The sequence below is a fragment of the Vipera berus genome (assembly GCF_964194415.1).
Source record: "Vipera berus genome assembly, chromosome: 6".
Taxonomy (NCBI): Eukaryota; Metazoa; Chordata; class Lepidosauria; order Squamata; family Viperidae; genus Vipera; species Vipera berus.
This window is the reverse complement of record NC_138208.1, coordinates 57518142-57532534: the sequence shown is the minus strand read 5'-3', so window position 1 is coordinate 57532534 and position 14393 is coordinate 57518142. Positions and strand designations below refer to the sequence as shown.

Genomic DNA, 14393 nt, shown 5'->3' with positions numbered 1-14393 from the left:
CATTGAATTTAAGATGGTTGTCATCCTGAAATTTATGTTCCCCCTCAGTAGTTATAAAATCTCTAAAACAACTTTCATTGGTTATTTATTTTTTAAATGTTATTAATATTAATGTTGTTGCCCTTTACTTTCTATTTTTTATTTTTAAAATATTTTATTAAGTGCCTTGAGTATTAATTAGATTAGGAGGATATAAAGGGATATAAAATAAAAAATCTCTGATTAAAAATCAAATTTGATGAATTTGACCAAACTTATTCAACATCTCATTACCTGGTAATCTTTTAGTGAACTCCACAAGCATTTTAACATGGCTAGTGGCCATTTCTGTTAAAACAAGAAAATTTTCTTCTGCACTGTAGTCCTCTTGTAACTGATAATCAAAACAAGATAATCATTAATTATAACTAGTGCTAAAAATAGGAATCCTAGAAATTAATTATTATTTTTTCTTGAACAACTATCTCAAATGTATAGGATTACTTAGTGAAAAGTTAAACAATTATTAAATTATGAAAGTTACAGAAAACTGATTATTTTATACCACAATAAGATAAAATGAAACAGATGAAGACAATATAGCAGTTTAAAAGTCTCATAATCTTATACACTATAGATGAAAAATAGAGGATGTTGCACATTCAGCTTTTTGTACAACAAATAAAAACTTTCTGTACTGCTTGTTATGAGATCTGAATCCAAATTCTATGCCTTCACTTGGCTTGACTAGAACAAATATAAATAGTGGTACTTCAGCTAGACTGCAAAAATTCAGAGAATGCCCAAGTTAAGAGGTCTTTAAAAAAAACCACCCTTTGTCGCCATTTAATGGCCCACTGAGTTTTGTAGCCAATATGGTACAGTAGTGTCAAAATAACCTCTAAAATCCCTGTTGTTTATTGGCATACCACTTTAAGCCAAAAATATTGATCACTAAATCATTCTATGAGAGATAAAGCATGAATACTTACAAGCTTTTTGGTCACTTCAGGAGGAATCTGCTGTTTATTATAGGAATCCATTATATAACAAAGAAGATTTTGTTGTTCTGGGCTTAGTTTTACTTTCTCCTATACTGGCAAAAAAATGAAACCATAACTGAGCATGATTTTTCACTTCATACGTAGGTTTAATTTCAATAATAGAATGGAATCATTTACTTTTGCATTGTAGGTAGTCCTCAGGTTACTACACCAATTGGAACTGGAATTTCCATCACTAAATGATACAGTTGTAAAGTTCAACAGCACATGACTGCATTACTTAGCAATGGTAATCCCAGCAGTCTCCATTGCCATTGCAGCCCCAGGACCATGCAGTTTGTTAAATGAGAAGAGTTTGGAGTGTGTGTGTGGGGGGGTGGGGGTGGAGGTACATGATGGTGCTGTGAGGTGTCTGTGTGCAATGGGGACAGTACTACAAGCAGGCAAGTAGGCAAGGGCCACAGATGGTTGATGGGTTGGCTGAGGCTGCAGGCAGACACTACAAAATGTAGATGAACTGGTAGAAGCTATGGGAAATTGCTATGGAGGGTGGTCCTGGTGGAGTGGTGCTACTGAGTATGAGATCCCTGAGATTTTATACTCCATAATAGTGCATTTGGGGAGAAAAAGTGGCAAAAACAACTGATGGGAGCGACTTGCAACCTTCCCTGTTACCTTCTCCATTGCCTTTGCTTGTGGGAAGCCAGCAGGGAAAGTTGAAAATGATGATCAGGTTACTTCAGAATGCTGCAGTCGCCATAAGTGTGAGTGGGTTGCCAAGTGCCCAGATTGTAATCATGTGATTTTTGAAGACTAGTCATAAGTACTACACATTCAGTACAGTCATAAGTTTGAATGATCGCTAAACAAGTGGACATAGCTTGAGGACTACCTATATATATGCAAAATAAAATAATAAACACATCTTTTCCATAATGACTTAGACATAAATATATTTTGCCAGGGATTCAAAACTATATCAAGCTAGTAATAATAATAATAATACATTAATTAGTCATTAATCTGTATCAGAATACAAAAGACACAGAAGAGAAGAATAGAAGAGTAGTAAGATTATATGGTGTACAAACCATGTGTATATGATGGGAACATCCTATTACAACCAAGATTAAAACTTGTCAGAACTGTAAATATTAACTGTTTATGTATTTGTTTGTTTGTTTATTATGCGTTAGAGTCCTGGTGATTGCCTGGACTAGGCTTTGCAATTTTTGTGGCAAGATTTCAGAAGTGGTTTGCCATTGCTTGCTTTCTGAGACTGAGAGAGAATGACTGGCTCAAGATCACCCAGCTTATTTTGTGCCTAAGTCAGGACTAGAATTTATGCTCTCCCAATTTCTAGCTGGGCAGCTTAACCCCTAATACCGAATTAGCCATGTCTGTTATTGCATCAATAAGATCAGTGGTTCTCAACCTCTTCTTCACTACTGACCCTCTTAAATACCTTTTGTGGCAATAGACCATGGCCATGGACCCCTAAGACTTAACTCAAGATTTAAATTGTAACATTTCTTCAAGCCCCCTATGATGACATTGCAGCCCCCAGTGCTCCCAGGTTGAGAACCACTGCTCTAGATGGTTCACATACCACTCTAAGCCATGGTTTGTTTAATTATGGCTTACTGAATAAATCATAATTGATTTAGGCTAGCTTCAATAGGCTAGCTTCATACCATGACCAAGGTTAGAACTAAATAAACAATATTTTGCCAAATTCAGGGATGATCACCACACTGAAACTGATTATATCATAGTATAAACTGATATACTCACAAGGCCATCAATGATACTTTTGCACATAAATAATATTAAATTATATTTTTACAGTTATATGGTTTATTCCAGCAAACAGAAGACTTATTTATTTGCATTATTAAAAGCTCACCTTTCTATAAGGTAATAGAAATTTGCTGGTCAGAATTCTCATTCAGTCTGCCATACTTACTAGATGTATCAAACTATAGAGTGATGAGATGCTACAGTAATTTTATTACCTTATAGAATTTAGTTGTAGATGACACTTCCTTAAGGTCAGGTCTCTCGGGATCTTCACTAATAGTCTCATCTGGGCGCTGTGATGTATTTTTTCTTAGTCGTTTTGACTTGCATTGGATTTCAGTTAACAAACCTGAAAATGAGAAAATGAATACTTACAATTTGTACAACTGACACTTATCCATGTTGGTAATCCCAAAAGTAACAAATAAAGGCTCATGTATAATTACAATCTCCATCTTTTTTATTATTATTATTAATTCACATGTTCAGGTAAACTTGTCCAGGAGTGGATGCAACTACATGCATTCCTAGACAAAGTTACTTTGGCAACTAGGATCATATGTCCCCAAATGCTGCTGGATGCTTCTTATCACTCTGAGGAAAAACAGGAGGAGGAAGTTTTTGTTAAGTTAATCACCTTCTTGTCTGATGAAAGTCTCTTCCTGGATGGACCAGCTATGTGAGGCTATAGAGAGAAAGGCAAATTTGCTTCCCCAGAAGTATTTTTCCATGATAGACAGACCCAGTTTGAAATAGCTGGGTAGAAATCAAGAGCTAATTCTACATATTACATACATTCTCAGAAAAAATTGAGGAGATATTCACTTATTGGCATTATTTCAGCATTTAATAATAATAATAATTTCATTATTTTTATTAATACCTGGAATGTGGTGGTGGAAATAAATTTGTAAAGTTATTGCCAAGGCTGGATCTACGTAATTCCTCCCTCCCATCTATCACAATTGTTCAAAGTAATATAGCCAACTTCAGTGAACATATTTCTCTACTCAGAATATTAAAAATTCAATCTTACTATATCAGTTTAAGAAGATAAAATATTGCTGTCCAAGAATAGGTAAATGATGATGCAGGGCTATAGCAATCATAACAAATGGAATACTTTTGTGTCTGTATACATATACAATTTTTTTTCACCTGGGAGAATGAAGAAAAGAGGCTAAATATTGTTGAGGAAGATATCTACAAAAATGCTTAATTCAGCAATGAACAGTTTTAATATCCTGTATATTATAAAATCATGCACCACAGAAATCAAACTTCCTTTATTACAGAAAAAGAGGAAATTTAAGGGATTAAAATAACAATTCCACATGATATCTCAAAAGATTAAAATGGCATTTATAATCACAACATAGGCACTAGGCTTAGTGCTGACTTTGATCATTTCAGCACCGAGCCCTTAGCAAACTGGTATTCTCCAGATGTGTTTAATGTAAATCACATTATGAATACTACCAAAGGGTGACAGTTGCTTCATATACTAGAGGAAAAAGACATTTCTGTATATCCATGAATCAGAAAACACATGGTATACATAAACCAGGGCCAGATAGCTTATTTAATGTATTCAGATGGATATCTCTTGTTCTAAATAACAGTACCGTTATCTTCAGACCAGCAAATATCTGACAAATGGTTTTATTGTATTAGATTTTTTCCAGTTTTTACTGTATTGTTTTGTTTTATTGTATTAATAATACAATAAATCCTATTGTATTAATAATACAATAAATCCACATGGAGCCCCATTTCCTTCTGTCCTGTTTGCCATCGTTCACTCCCTAGAGACTAAAATGGACAATGTGAAATTTGAGCGGGCCCCGAACAAGGAGTATATATCAGAGGTGGTGACCCTTTGAGAGCTGCATGCAACGAAATTTCATTTTGATGTATGCCGATTGGTGTACATTCAAAGTGACAATAAAGTTATCATTATTATTACTATTACAAGAACAGACATACATCCTTCTAAGCTATTTAATAAAATCTCAGAATTATTTCCAATGACAAGCTTGCCTTTCCAACAAAGTGTGAACCAGATTTGAGTGAGGATTGCTTTCTACCTCTTGAATTAGAAACGTATCTCTAACTGCACAAAAACATGATGTGTAATCACTACATCATCATGATTCAGGAATGCACAAATAAAGTAATAAAAACCATAAGATTGCCCTCTTTTTTGCAGTATAGCAACATTTTACAGGAATAATTGCAGTATTGTCTTATGAGTAAAGGCTCAAAGTCCAAGGTAATGTTAATTTCAGAGAGATCATTTTGCTTAAAGACAATTTACAAAAAAGTTACAAGTTTAACTATCCTGCAAACCTTGAAGGTTGTTTTTAAATTAAAAATGAACAGTACCACTCCTTATTTGAAGGTAGTTACAACTTGCATGATGTCCTCATTCCTGTACTTTACAAGAATCTGCTTATGTTTAAATTATAAGTTATATGACTCTCATAGTAACAAAGTACAAGTTTCCATTTCAGAGGGAGATTTAAGTCACAGTGCCTTATTATTGGCCTTTGCTTCACTCAAGACTATCTGAGAAAATGGCTAGCTGGTTTGAGAGTTTCCATTTCCTTGGGCAGCATTAGTTACATTGCCCTATTTTTTCTGATTATTTTATTATCAGATACTAAATTACTCATAGTACTGAAAATACATTTACGGGTAATCCTGAAGATAAACACATTTCCCCTTTCTCTAGGAAAAACCTGACTTTATTTTTAAGAAAGTTTATTTTTATTGCAGGCTTACAGATTCAATAAGGGGTCTGACCATCATGGCAGCCTCATTTGTTTGCCTGCTTGTGCACTGAGGGCAGAGAGAGCATAAAGCAAGATCTTTGCTTTTAAATTAACAGCATAAAGGGGTTAATTATACTATAATTTTTTTCATTAATTCCAAAATGCTAATAAAGTCTATTGTTTTCTACAAAGCATAAGAGTTGATATAGCATCTTGTGATCAGATTGTAGAGGTATATTAAGAATTCAGAATAGATTAATTTCCGGTATGAGCTTAAACTAGTTTGATACTGCAATTATGCTAAAATAACTGAAGCTATTAATAGGAAACACCAAACAGCTTGAATCCTGTACTTGCATATTTACAAAACACAACACATGCCAAGAAAGTAAATTTTAATAAAATACTATGATAAGTCTAACGTTAGTTAAGTACAATACCAACAGTGAATCTGATCTTCACTTTTTTCCTGAATGGGTGAATTCAAAGACCATATTATCTTTTCCTAACTATCCATAGCCCCTATAGTATAAAAACAAACTACAATTAAATTGCAGTTAAAATGAAATCAGTGAAAATAGCTGTATACATACATTCTGCCAGCATTCCAACTGCCTTGCACTTTTGTAGACGGCACTGCTGACACTTTCTCCTCATATACATGTCCATCTCACAGTTTCCTCCATTTTTACACTTGTATTCAGCATTTTTAGTGATACTTCTTCTGAAGAAACCTGATGATGTATGCAGAATAATATTTCAGATTTAAAACCAATACTAAAATGATTTCTATATGAATATCACGTACCTAAGATGCTTTTAATTAGAAAAATGTGTTTATAGATCACAGTAAACGTTTTATCTAGGCCGAATTTCTAACTTGAATATAATCAGTTAGTTCTCAAATGCTGCATATTCTGTTATCCTCTAAGTGGGTTCATATGTCATGCTAAATTATAGTCAAGTTGACATATTTTGTTAACCCATAAGCCATCATTTACCAACCACCTAGGCTGGAGTAGATACAGTAAAGGTAAAGGTTCCCCCGCACATGCATGCTAGTCGTGTCCGACTCTAGGGGCTCATCTCTGTTTCAAAACCAAAGAGCCAGCACTCGTCCAAGGACGTCTCCATGGTCATGTGGCTGGCCTGACTAGACGCCAAAGGCGCACGGAACACTGTTACCTTCCCACCGTAGTGGTCCCTATTTTTCTACTTGCATTTTTATGTGCTTTCGAACTGCTAGGTTGGCAGAAGCTGGGACGAGTAACAGGCTAGACTGCACCAAAGTCAGGGTATTTTATCATGCTATTTGAACCAGCTTGGCTTACATGTTGTATTGCAATGTAATTAGTTGGTCTTGGCTTAGTGTGTTCTGTCATTCCAGCCACAATAACTCCTCATTTTTGGTACATAGTTTCAAATATGTGGTCCTGTCTGATTGTGGCTAAAAATTAAAAAAAATCCGATTGCCTTTTGGAAAAAAAAAGCACTTTTGAACAAGCATGAACTGGATGGTTGAGAGTCTCCATAGACAAACCCCAACTAAGCAGTAAATTAATGCACATTCATGTTCACTAAATAAGGTTTATAGTTGAATCTATCATGCAAAGGCAGGGAGGAACTATCTCTATTCATTACCTAACATCCTGATAGTTCAGATTTATTTTATCTTAACAAATTGGTTATTATCAGATCAATCTGCTGTTACTTCTTTGACTATAAAAAGGTAAAAGGTAAAGGTTCCCCCGCACATGCGTGCTAGTCGTTTCCTAGTCGTTTCCTAGACACGGGACAAATCTTATTTCCTGTTTCAGCCTAGCCCAAGGCCATCTACAGGCAGTAGCCACAGCAGTGGCAGCTCATATTTGTGTAAATTTTTTGGCTTGCTAACAAAGAATCAGTCTCCCTTTATTCTTTGTTAGCAAGCCAAAAAATTTACACACAAACACATATATACGTGTGTGTGTGTGTGTGTGTTTGTGTGTAAATTTTTTGGCTTGCTAACAAAGAATAAAGGGAGATCGATTCTTTGTTAGCAAGCCAAAAAATTTACACAAATATGAGCTGCCACTGCTGTGGCTACTGCCTGTAGATGGCCTTGGGCTAGGCTGAAACAGGAAATAAGATTTGTCCCGTGTCTAGGACTAAGCAAGTGTATTCTGAATGCTTAACAAACATTTAACATTTTGTTACAGAGTGCTATTTCTAACAATGTCTCTATATATATGCATAGAACAATGTCACACATGGAGCACACATCTCTCAATCTTTCACTTGTTTGAACAATGGAGTAGATAGCTGTATCAGGTTATTGCATAATATTAAATACAAAAGCTATTCCAGGTAAGAAAATTTTCTAGTCCTAGCAAAATAAATGCACTGAAAATCCTTCTAGTGAAAGAAATTATAAGATTTGTGCCCTTGTGACTTGACAGTGAAGCAAACTTCCTTCTGAAGCCTTTGCTAAATAGTGAATGATCTTGTCATATCATTCCATCAGTTGACTTATCTGTAATCACAGAATCTTATTATAGTAATACTACTGACAGACTTGTATCTAAAAAGTATTTCTCAACCTTGGCAACTTTAAGCTATGTAGATATCAGTTCCTAGAATTCTGAAAGAATTGGTGGCCAGGGAATCCTGGAGTTTGAAGTATATATATCTTAAAGTTGTCAAGGTTGAGAAGATCTGGACAATGGCTCTATCTCTGGTTAAGTAGATGAATTCTATATAAATAGTTTGTTCTATTTTTAAACATGTGTCCTACCTTTGCAGCCTTCACATGTCAGGGCATTATAATGGTACCCAGAGGCCTTGTCACCACAGACAACACACAGCTCCTTATCTTTTGTTCTTCCAGAGAGTAGACCCATCCGAGATTTCTTGGCTACAGGAATATCTACCAGATCTGTCTCCTTGGTTTGTAAGTGATTAGAAGGCATTTTTCCAAGTTCGTACATTACAGGGGAGTGCCATTCTTCAGATTGTTGAGGATAAAGATTAAAACTTGAATAATAAGATGGTAAAGAGATTGGAGGCTGCATTGGGCAAAAATGCATAGTGTTGTACTGTGAGTAGGATGACAAATCAGTATCTTTCGCTGCAGAAATCATTGGATCCGGATGTATACCTCAATAACAACAGAAGATATATTTCTAAGTCAATATTCCAGGAACAGTTATTTTCACCAAAAATAATCATTGCCATTTTTTTCTTCTTGTACATCCTTGCAGTGTATATTAATATTCAATCATCTGAGCTGAGCTTGCTAAATGTGCTTGGATGGGTCTAATTATAGTAAGAGCTCGGATTAATGAATTTGTGATATGTAATGGGTGCTTACTTCATTCAGACAGCCCCTGATTTTATAGATTAAATAAGGGTGTTGTGCTTTATATTGAGTTTTTACTGAATATGGCAGGAGTTATGTTAATTATATGATTATATAGATTATGCATATTGATGAAAATGACAGATATGAATTTAATAACATTTGGCATTAGTAGATATCTTCTTTCAGTGGTCAATTAAACTGAAATTCTACAGCAGGGATTCCCAACCCCTGGTCTGTGGACTGGCACCGGGCTGCGGCATTCCAGAAACTTGGCCACGTAAATAAGTAAAGCCCCATCCGTGGGATGCAGGCAGCACATGAAACCATTCCCATCTGGTCCATGGAAAAACCTCTCTCTGTGGAACTGTCCCTGATGCCCCAAAGGTTGGGTGCCACTATTCTAAAGCGAACAATCTACAACATACATTTTAAAAAATAATTAACTTGACATGCTAATTCTTTTTAGATTTGGTTGGGTGTATATATAAACTGTATGCAGGAAGAAGACATGTATGCCAGATGAGGGGACTATAATTACATGCCAATTAGCGATGGACTGTAGGACTATGATAGGGGCTGGGGAACAACTATACCGCATATGAAACTTTTCCCCACTCTTCAGAGGCCTTCTTTTCAAGGCACTCTTTAAAGTAAAAGGGAAAGATACAATGGAGATTGCTTTCTTGTCTCCTCCCCTCCCTAGGTGAGAGGCTACTGAGCTTTCCAAAGAAAAGCCTCTCTCTTTCCTTGTCAGTCCCCATTCTACCCCAAAGATATTTACATAGTGGAGTAAAAATGGTTGTGTGTCCATCTAGCTCTTGATTCTAAATATTGAATTGCCAGTTGCTAAAACTGCATGAATACTTTTGCTGACAAAACCATGTATAAATATTGTCAGACTCCAATGTGGTTGACTTGTATTGTGTGGACAGAGTCAATGAGTTTGAATTTATGATTAAATGTTTCTAGTGAAAATGCAAAAACAGTTGCTGTATTCATTTTTCATAAACATTTATAGGAACTATTTTAAAACTACAGTGCTGAAAATCTGAAATTACTACTTTTTTACAGTTATTTTTTCTTTTCAATGAAGACTGCAATTTGATTCAGCTAATAGAACATTTTGTTTTTACTAAATAATTAATGTTTTTAGATCTCTCTCTGTCATCCTTGAATTTATCTGATACTTTAAAAAGATTGAAACTAGTAGCTTTGCTAAGTAAAAAAATTCAATAATTATAAATGTTACATAGTGGCATTACAAGGATTAACATATGCAAATTCCTGCAACATGAAAGCAGATTATTTCTGATCTGATCTTCGTAGACTTTTCCTCTGTTTTTCCTTTCCAAGATTTTCTCACAAACTAACCCAGGCATATTTTAGAATAGAATGAAGATCAAACCTGTATTTAAATTATAATCAGTATGTCATACAAACATTGGGTTATTTAAATAAACTATGGTCAAATGAATGAGTAAAATTGTTCTGAAAACACAATAAATAGATGATACAATAATTGTTTTTACAATTATCTTAAATTATTTTTCTTTTCTGCTATACAGATAGGAGGAGTTTTCAGCAGAGTAGGACTGAAGGAATATAAGGCTGGTATTTGTCAGGATAGATATATCAATTTTAGTTTGGGGGACAAAAACAACATATTTAAAATTTTAAGTCTTTGTTACATCATTTGCATACACAAAGAACACTTTTTAAACGTAAGCCATGGACTACAAAAGAAAGATTGACTGATTTCTAAAGAACCATTAAATGTTACTGGTACATTAATTCATTAAAGGAAAATTAGGTAACGAACTCTAATTTCCCCCAGTTAGTAAATGAGCTTGGCTGTCCTTTTAAAATCAAATAAATATTGCAATAATTATAGTAGTATTAATCACAATATGGAGGTGCAATGGCTCAGTGTTTTTAAAGATGCTGAACTTGTCAGCTGGAAAGCTGACAGCCCAGGTTCAAGACCTGAGTGCTGTACAACAGGGTGAGCTCCCATTACTTGCCCCAGCTCCTGCCCACTTAGCCGTTCGAAAGCATCCAAATGCTAGTAGATAAATAGGTACCACTTAGGTGGGAAGGGACAGCATTCTGGATGCCTTGGCATATAGTCATGCTGGCTACATGGCCATGGAGGTCTCTTCACTGACTCCCTTGGCTAAGAAACGGAGATGAGCACCACTCCCTAGAGTCAGAAATGACTGGACAGGGGAAACCTGTTCCTTATTAATCACAATATTATCCACAATTGTAATGTTATATTATCAATTCTTATTTTACAGAAGTTAATATACATAAGTCTTAATGTTATTAATATTATTTTGCAAACCAAATAATCTATATGTTTTAGCGTATTTTCAACTTACCTATGCTGATTGGGGTAAGATGACAGCTGTAGTCTAATACATCTGGAGGACACCAGGAAGGAGAAGATTGGTCTACCACAAATCAAGAATAAGAAGAACCAAAATTACCATATTAGAAATTATTATGTAGACTAAGAAAATGCTCACTAGATAGTTCCAAGCTGAATTAGTTATACATATAAAAAGAATAGTATTTGGATATCTTAGGTCATAAATATCAATGTCTAGGCACGGTGCCATTATAACTACTAAAAATGATCTTATCTAGTATTAAGAATAATAAATGAGTAAATTGGAATGATATCTTACCTTTTAAGAGCAAACCAATTTGATAATTTAAATAGAGTTTCTGAAAATTTTGTTATATAGTTTCTCTTCTGCTTCCTTAACTTCCAAAACCTTAATCACAAATGATACATAAAACTTCCTCTGAGACCAGCCAAGGAAACAGTAGGGCAGAGGTTACACGGTTTACTGATTAACTTTATTATGAGAAATAAGTTGAGAAAATAGCTATGACAAATGGTTGAAATTTAGAAAATTTGCTCTCAGAAGAAGCATTCATAACAAGGCTTGCCTGCTGTATTATTTCTTATGGATCAGCATATTTTATAATGAAGTATAAAAATACTGCTTGATAAAATAAGCCAATCAACCAATATATTATAATTCACAATGGTAAATCTATATAAAAACTTATTCTAGACCTAAGGCAAGGAAACTGCTTTGGGGAATCAAGATGCCTCATGTAACAGTCAGCAAGTCAGTATGACAGTGTTGTAAATAGGTCGACTGTTTGATATCAAATTAAGTTTTCCTCTTGGATTTGCCAGAGATGTTTCTAGAGAAGGACTGCTCTTTGCCTCATGGGGAAACACATGTTATTCTTCCCTCTCCCCCCAAGATAAGAGATGTATTGGGAAAATCACCTCTGTGTTAAAAATATAAATAAGTTGATTCAAGCATGTTTATAAGCAAGAGAATTGTGGAGTGGGTTGGGGTTTTTCCAGCATGTCTCAAGTTGGCCAAATGCTTTATGCTGTTGCTGGCCATCAATATGTTTCTACTGCCAATCAGCTTTTTGTGCAGTGCAGTCCTACCACCAGCTGTGCTCCTCTCATCTCATTGGCTAATGGTTTTGAATACAAGTTGAGTGATCTGCTGCCATGTGGGAATATAACATGTTAGCTGTCTGCCACTGACAAAAGGTGAGGGAAAAATTAACTCCTACCAAAAAGCATCAGCATTCAGAAAAACATGGTGAGGAATACTGGGAAGTTACTGATCACCGTGGCAAATATATCCAAAGATTTACTATACATTTACTATGTATCTTATTTGTTGTACACATATGTCCCAATAACACTAACAATGTAATATATGAAAGAAAAAAAATACTATTTACTTGAACCATTTTACTGTTCATTATATAAAAATACCAGTTGTATACCTAAAGCAATATATATAGAAATGGGTTGTATTTTATACACTGTCTCAGAAAATCTTTTCTATTCTAAAACCTGATGTCACCTGCTCATTGCTTGCAAAACCCCATCTATTCTTATCTTTTGGCTAAGTTGATGGGATGCCCTTATATGCTGACAGCTGAAAACAGAGAAGCGGTGACAGATAGACTAAAGGAAGTATTATGAAGAAAATGGAGAGATAAACAGATGAGGGGAAGAGGCAGAGAGCAGAAATAATACAGACATTCAAAGAATGCAGAAGAATTGCAAAGGAAAAATGGTTAACGCCTCCTCCTATCTTCTCCATCATCAAGACTTCAGTCCAGATCACCACATTCTTTCATCTATAAGCAGGGCTTTTTTTCTCATAGAAGGCTCAGAACGGAGTTCCGGCACCTTTTTTGGATGGAACCTTGTAGGGTAGGCAAGGTGGGTTGTATGACATGTGTGAGTTCTGGCACCTTTTTCTTTTACAAAAAAAGCACTGTCTATAAGTATATTTTCAAACAAAAACATAACAAAACAAAAACAAACCTACACAAGAGTTTATGAATTTCTCACACAATAAATAGTTTGACTAAATGTAAATGTTGCTGAATGATGGGGAAAGAAAGACATTTGGACAGAGTCAAGAAATAGAATTGGTTGAACCACAGAATTGATAGAAGAGAATACTTGTGGCTCAGGATTTAACTCAGGGTTAAATACCAGTGGAGTCTTGGTGCTCTCTGAACTTGGTGGTTTTCCTGCAGACGTTTTATTGCCAAATCAGGTAACATTAACAAAATGTCTGCAAAAACCCCACCAAACTCAAAGAGCACCAAGAACCACAGAATGGTTGAACAGCTGGGGAGTCTGAATTCTTGAATGTTCAGTTATTAGACATCCTTATTTGAGCTAATGTAACCATTTTTACATTGAACAAAGCACTGTCTACATTTATCTCCCTACTGCCTGCGTTGACTGATACTTGCTATCCAGGATTTCAGACAGGAACTTTATAGTGAAGGACACAAGCTGGGATCTTTTTCTATACAGCATATGTGTTCTCCTGCTGCATTAATAGTGTGCTTTACCACTGAATCACCTTATTTTCTTTAATTTTCTTTAGTTATTTACTGTGTTATTATTCATTCATTTTATAGCATCACTAAAAACTAATTGAAGACATTTCAAAAAATAGTCAATTGGTTAAAATGATAGAGAACTGCATTCATTTGTTTGTTTGTTTATTTATTTACCACCTTTATTATTTTTTACAAATAACTCAAGGTGGCGAATATACCCAACACACCTTCTTCCTCCTCCTATTTTCCTCACAACAACAACCCTGGGTGATAGATTGGGCTGAGAGAGTAACAGGCCCAAGTGCACCCAGTCGGCTTTCATGGCTAAGGTGGGACTAGACTGACTGTCTCCCGCTTTCTAGCCTGATGCCTTAACCACTATTTAGCTTTCTTTCAACATTATAAATATTGTATTGCTATTAATGTAAGTTCTGATTTACCAAATAAATTAGGACCTTCAGAAAGAGAAAATCCATCTGCTGAAGATAGCTGGGGATGGTTGATCAAGTTCATCTCCAATGCCATTGAATCTTTAATGTAAGATTTGCAAACAGTGATGAAACCTAACAACAAATAATATTA

At 35.1% G+C, this 14393-nt stretch overlaps 1 protein-coding gene across 2 annotated transcripts in view; it reads right to left on the bottom strand.

The window, feature by feature from the left end:
• Positions 1–14336, bottom strand: part of NR1H4 (nuclear receptor subfamily 1 group H member 4) — a gene marked incomplete at both ends in the record, with an annotated part of 28236 nt that extends 13900 nt beyond the window's left edge. Inside the window, 6 exons of one of the 2 annotated variants that reach the window (XM_081332029.1) lie at positions 274–373; positions 972–1070; positions 2999–3132; positions 6139–6291; positions 8331–8693; positions 14252–14336. In XM_081332029.1, the coding sequence (XP_081188155.1) occupies positions 274–373; positions 972–1070; positions 2999–3132; positions 6139–6291; positions 8331–8693; positions 14252–14336 (934 nt within the window). The remainder of the gene's footprint in view (positions 1–273; positions 374–971; positions 1071–2998; positions 3133–6138; positions 6292–8330; positions 8694–14251) is intronic. The other variant, XM_081332030.1, reaches the window with a different exon arrangement.
• Positions 14337–14393: the final 57 nt, after the last annotated feature.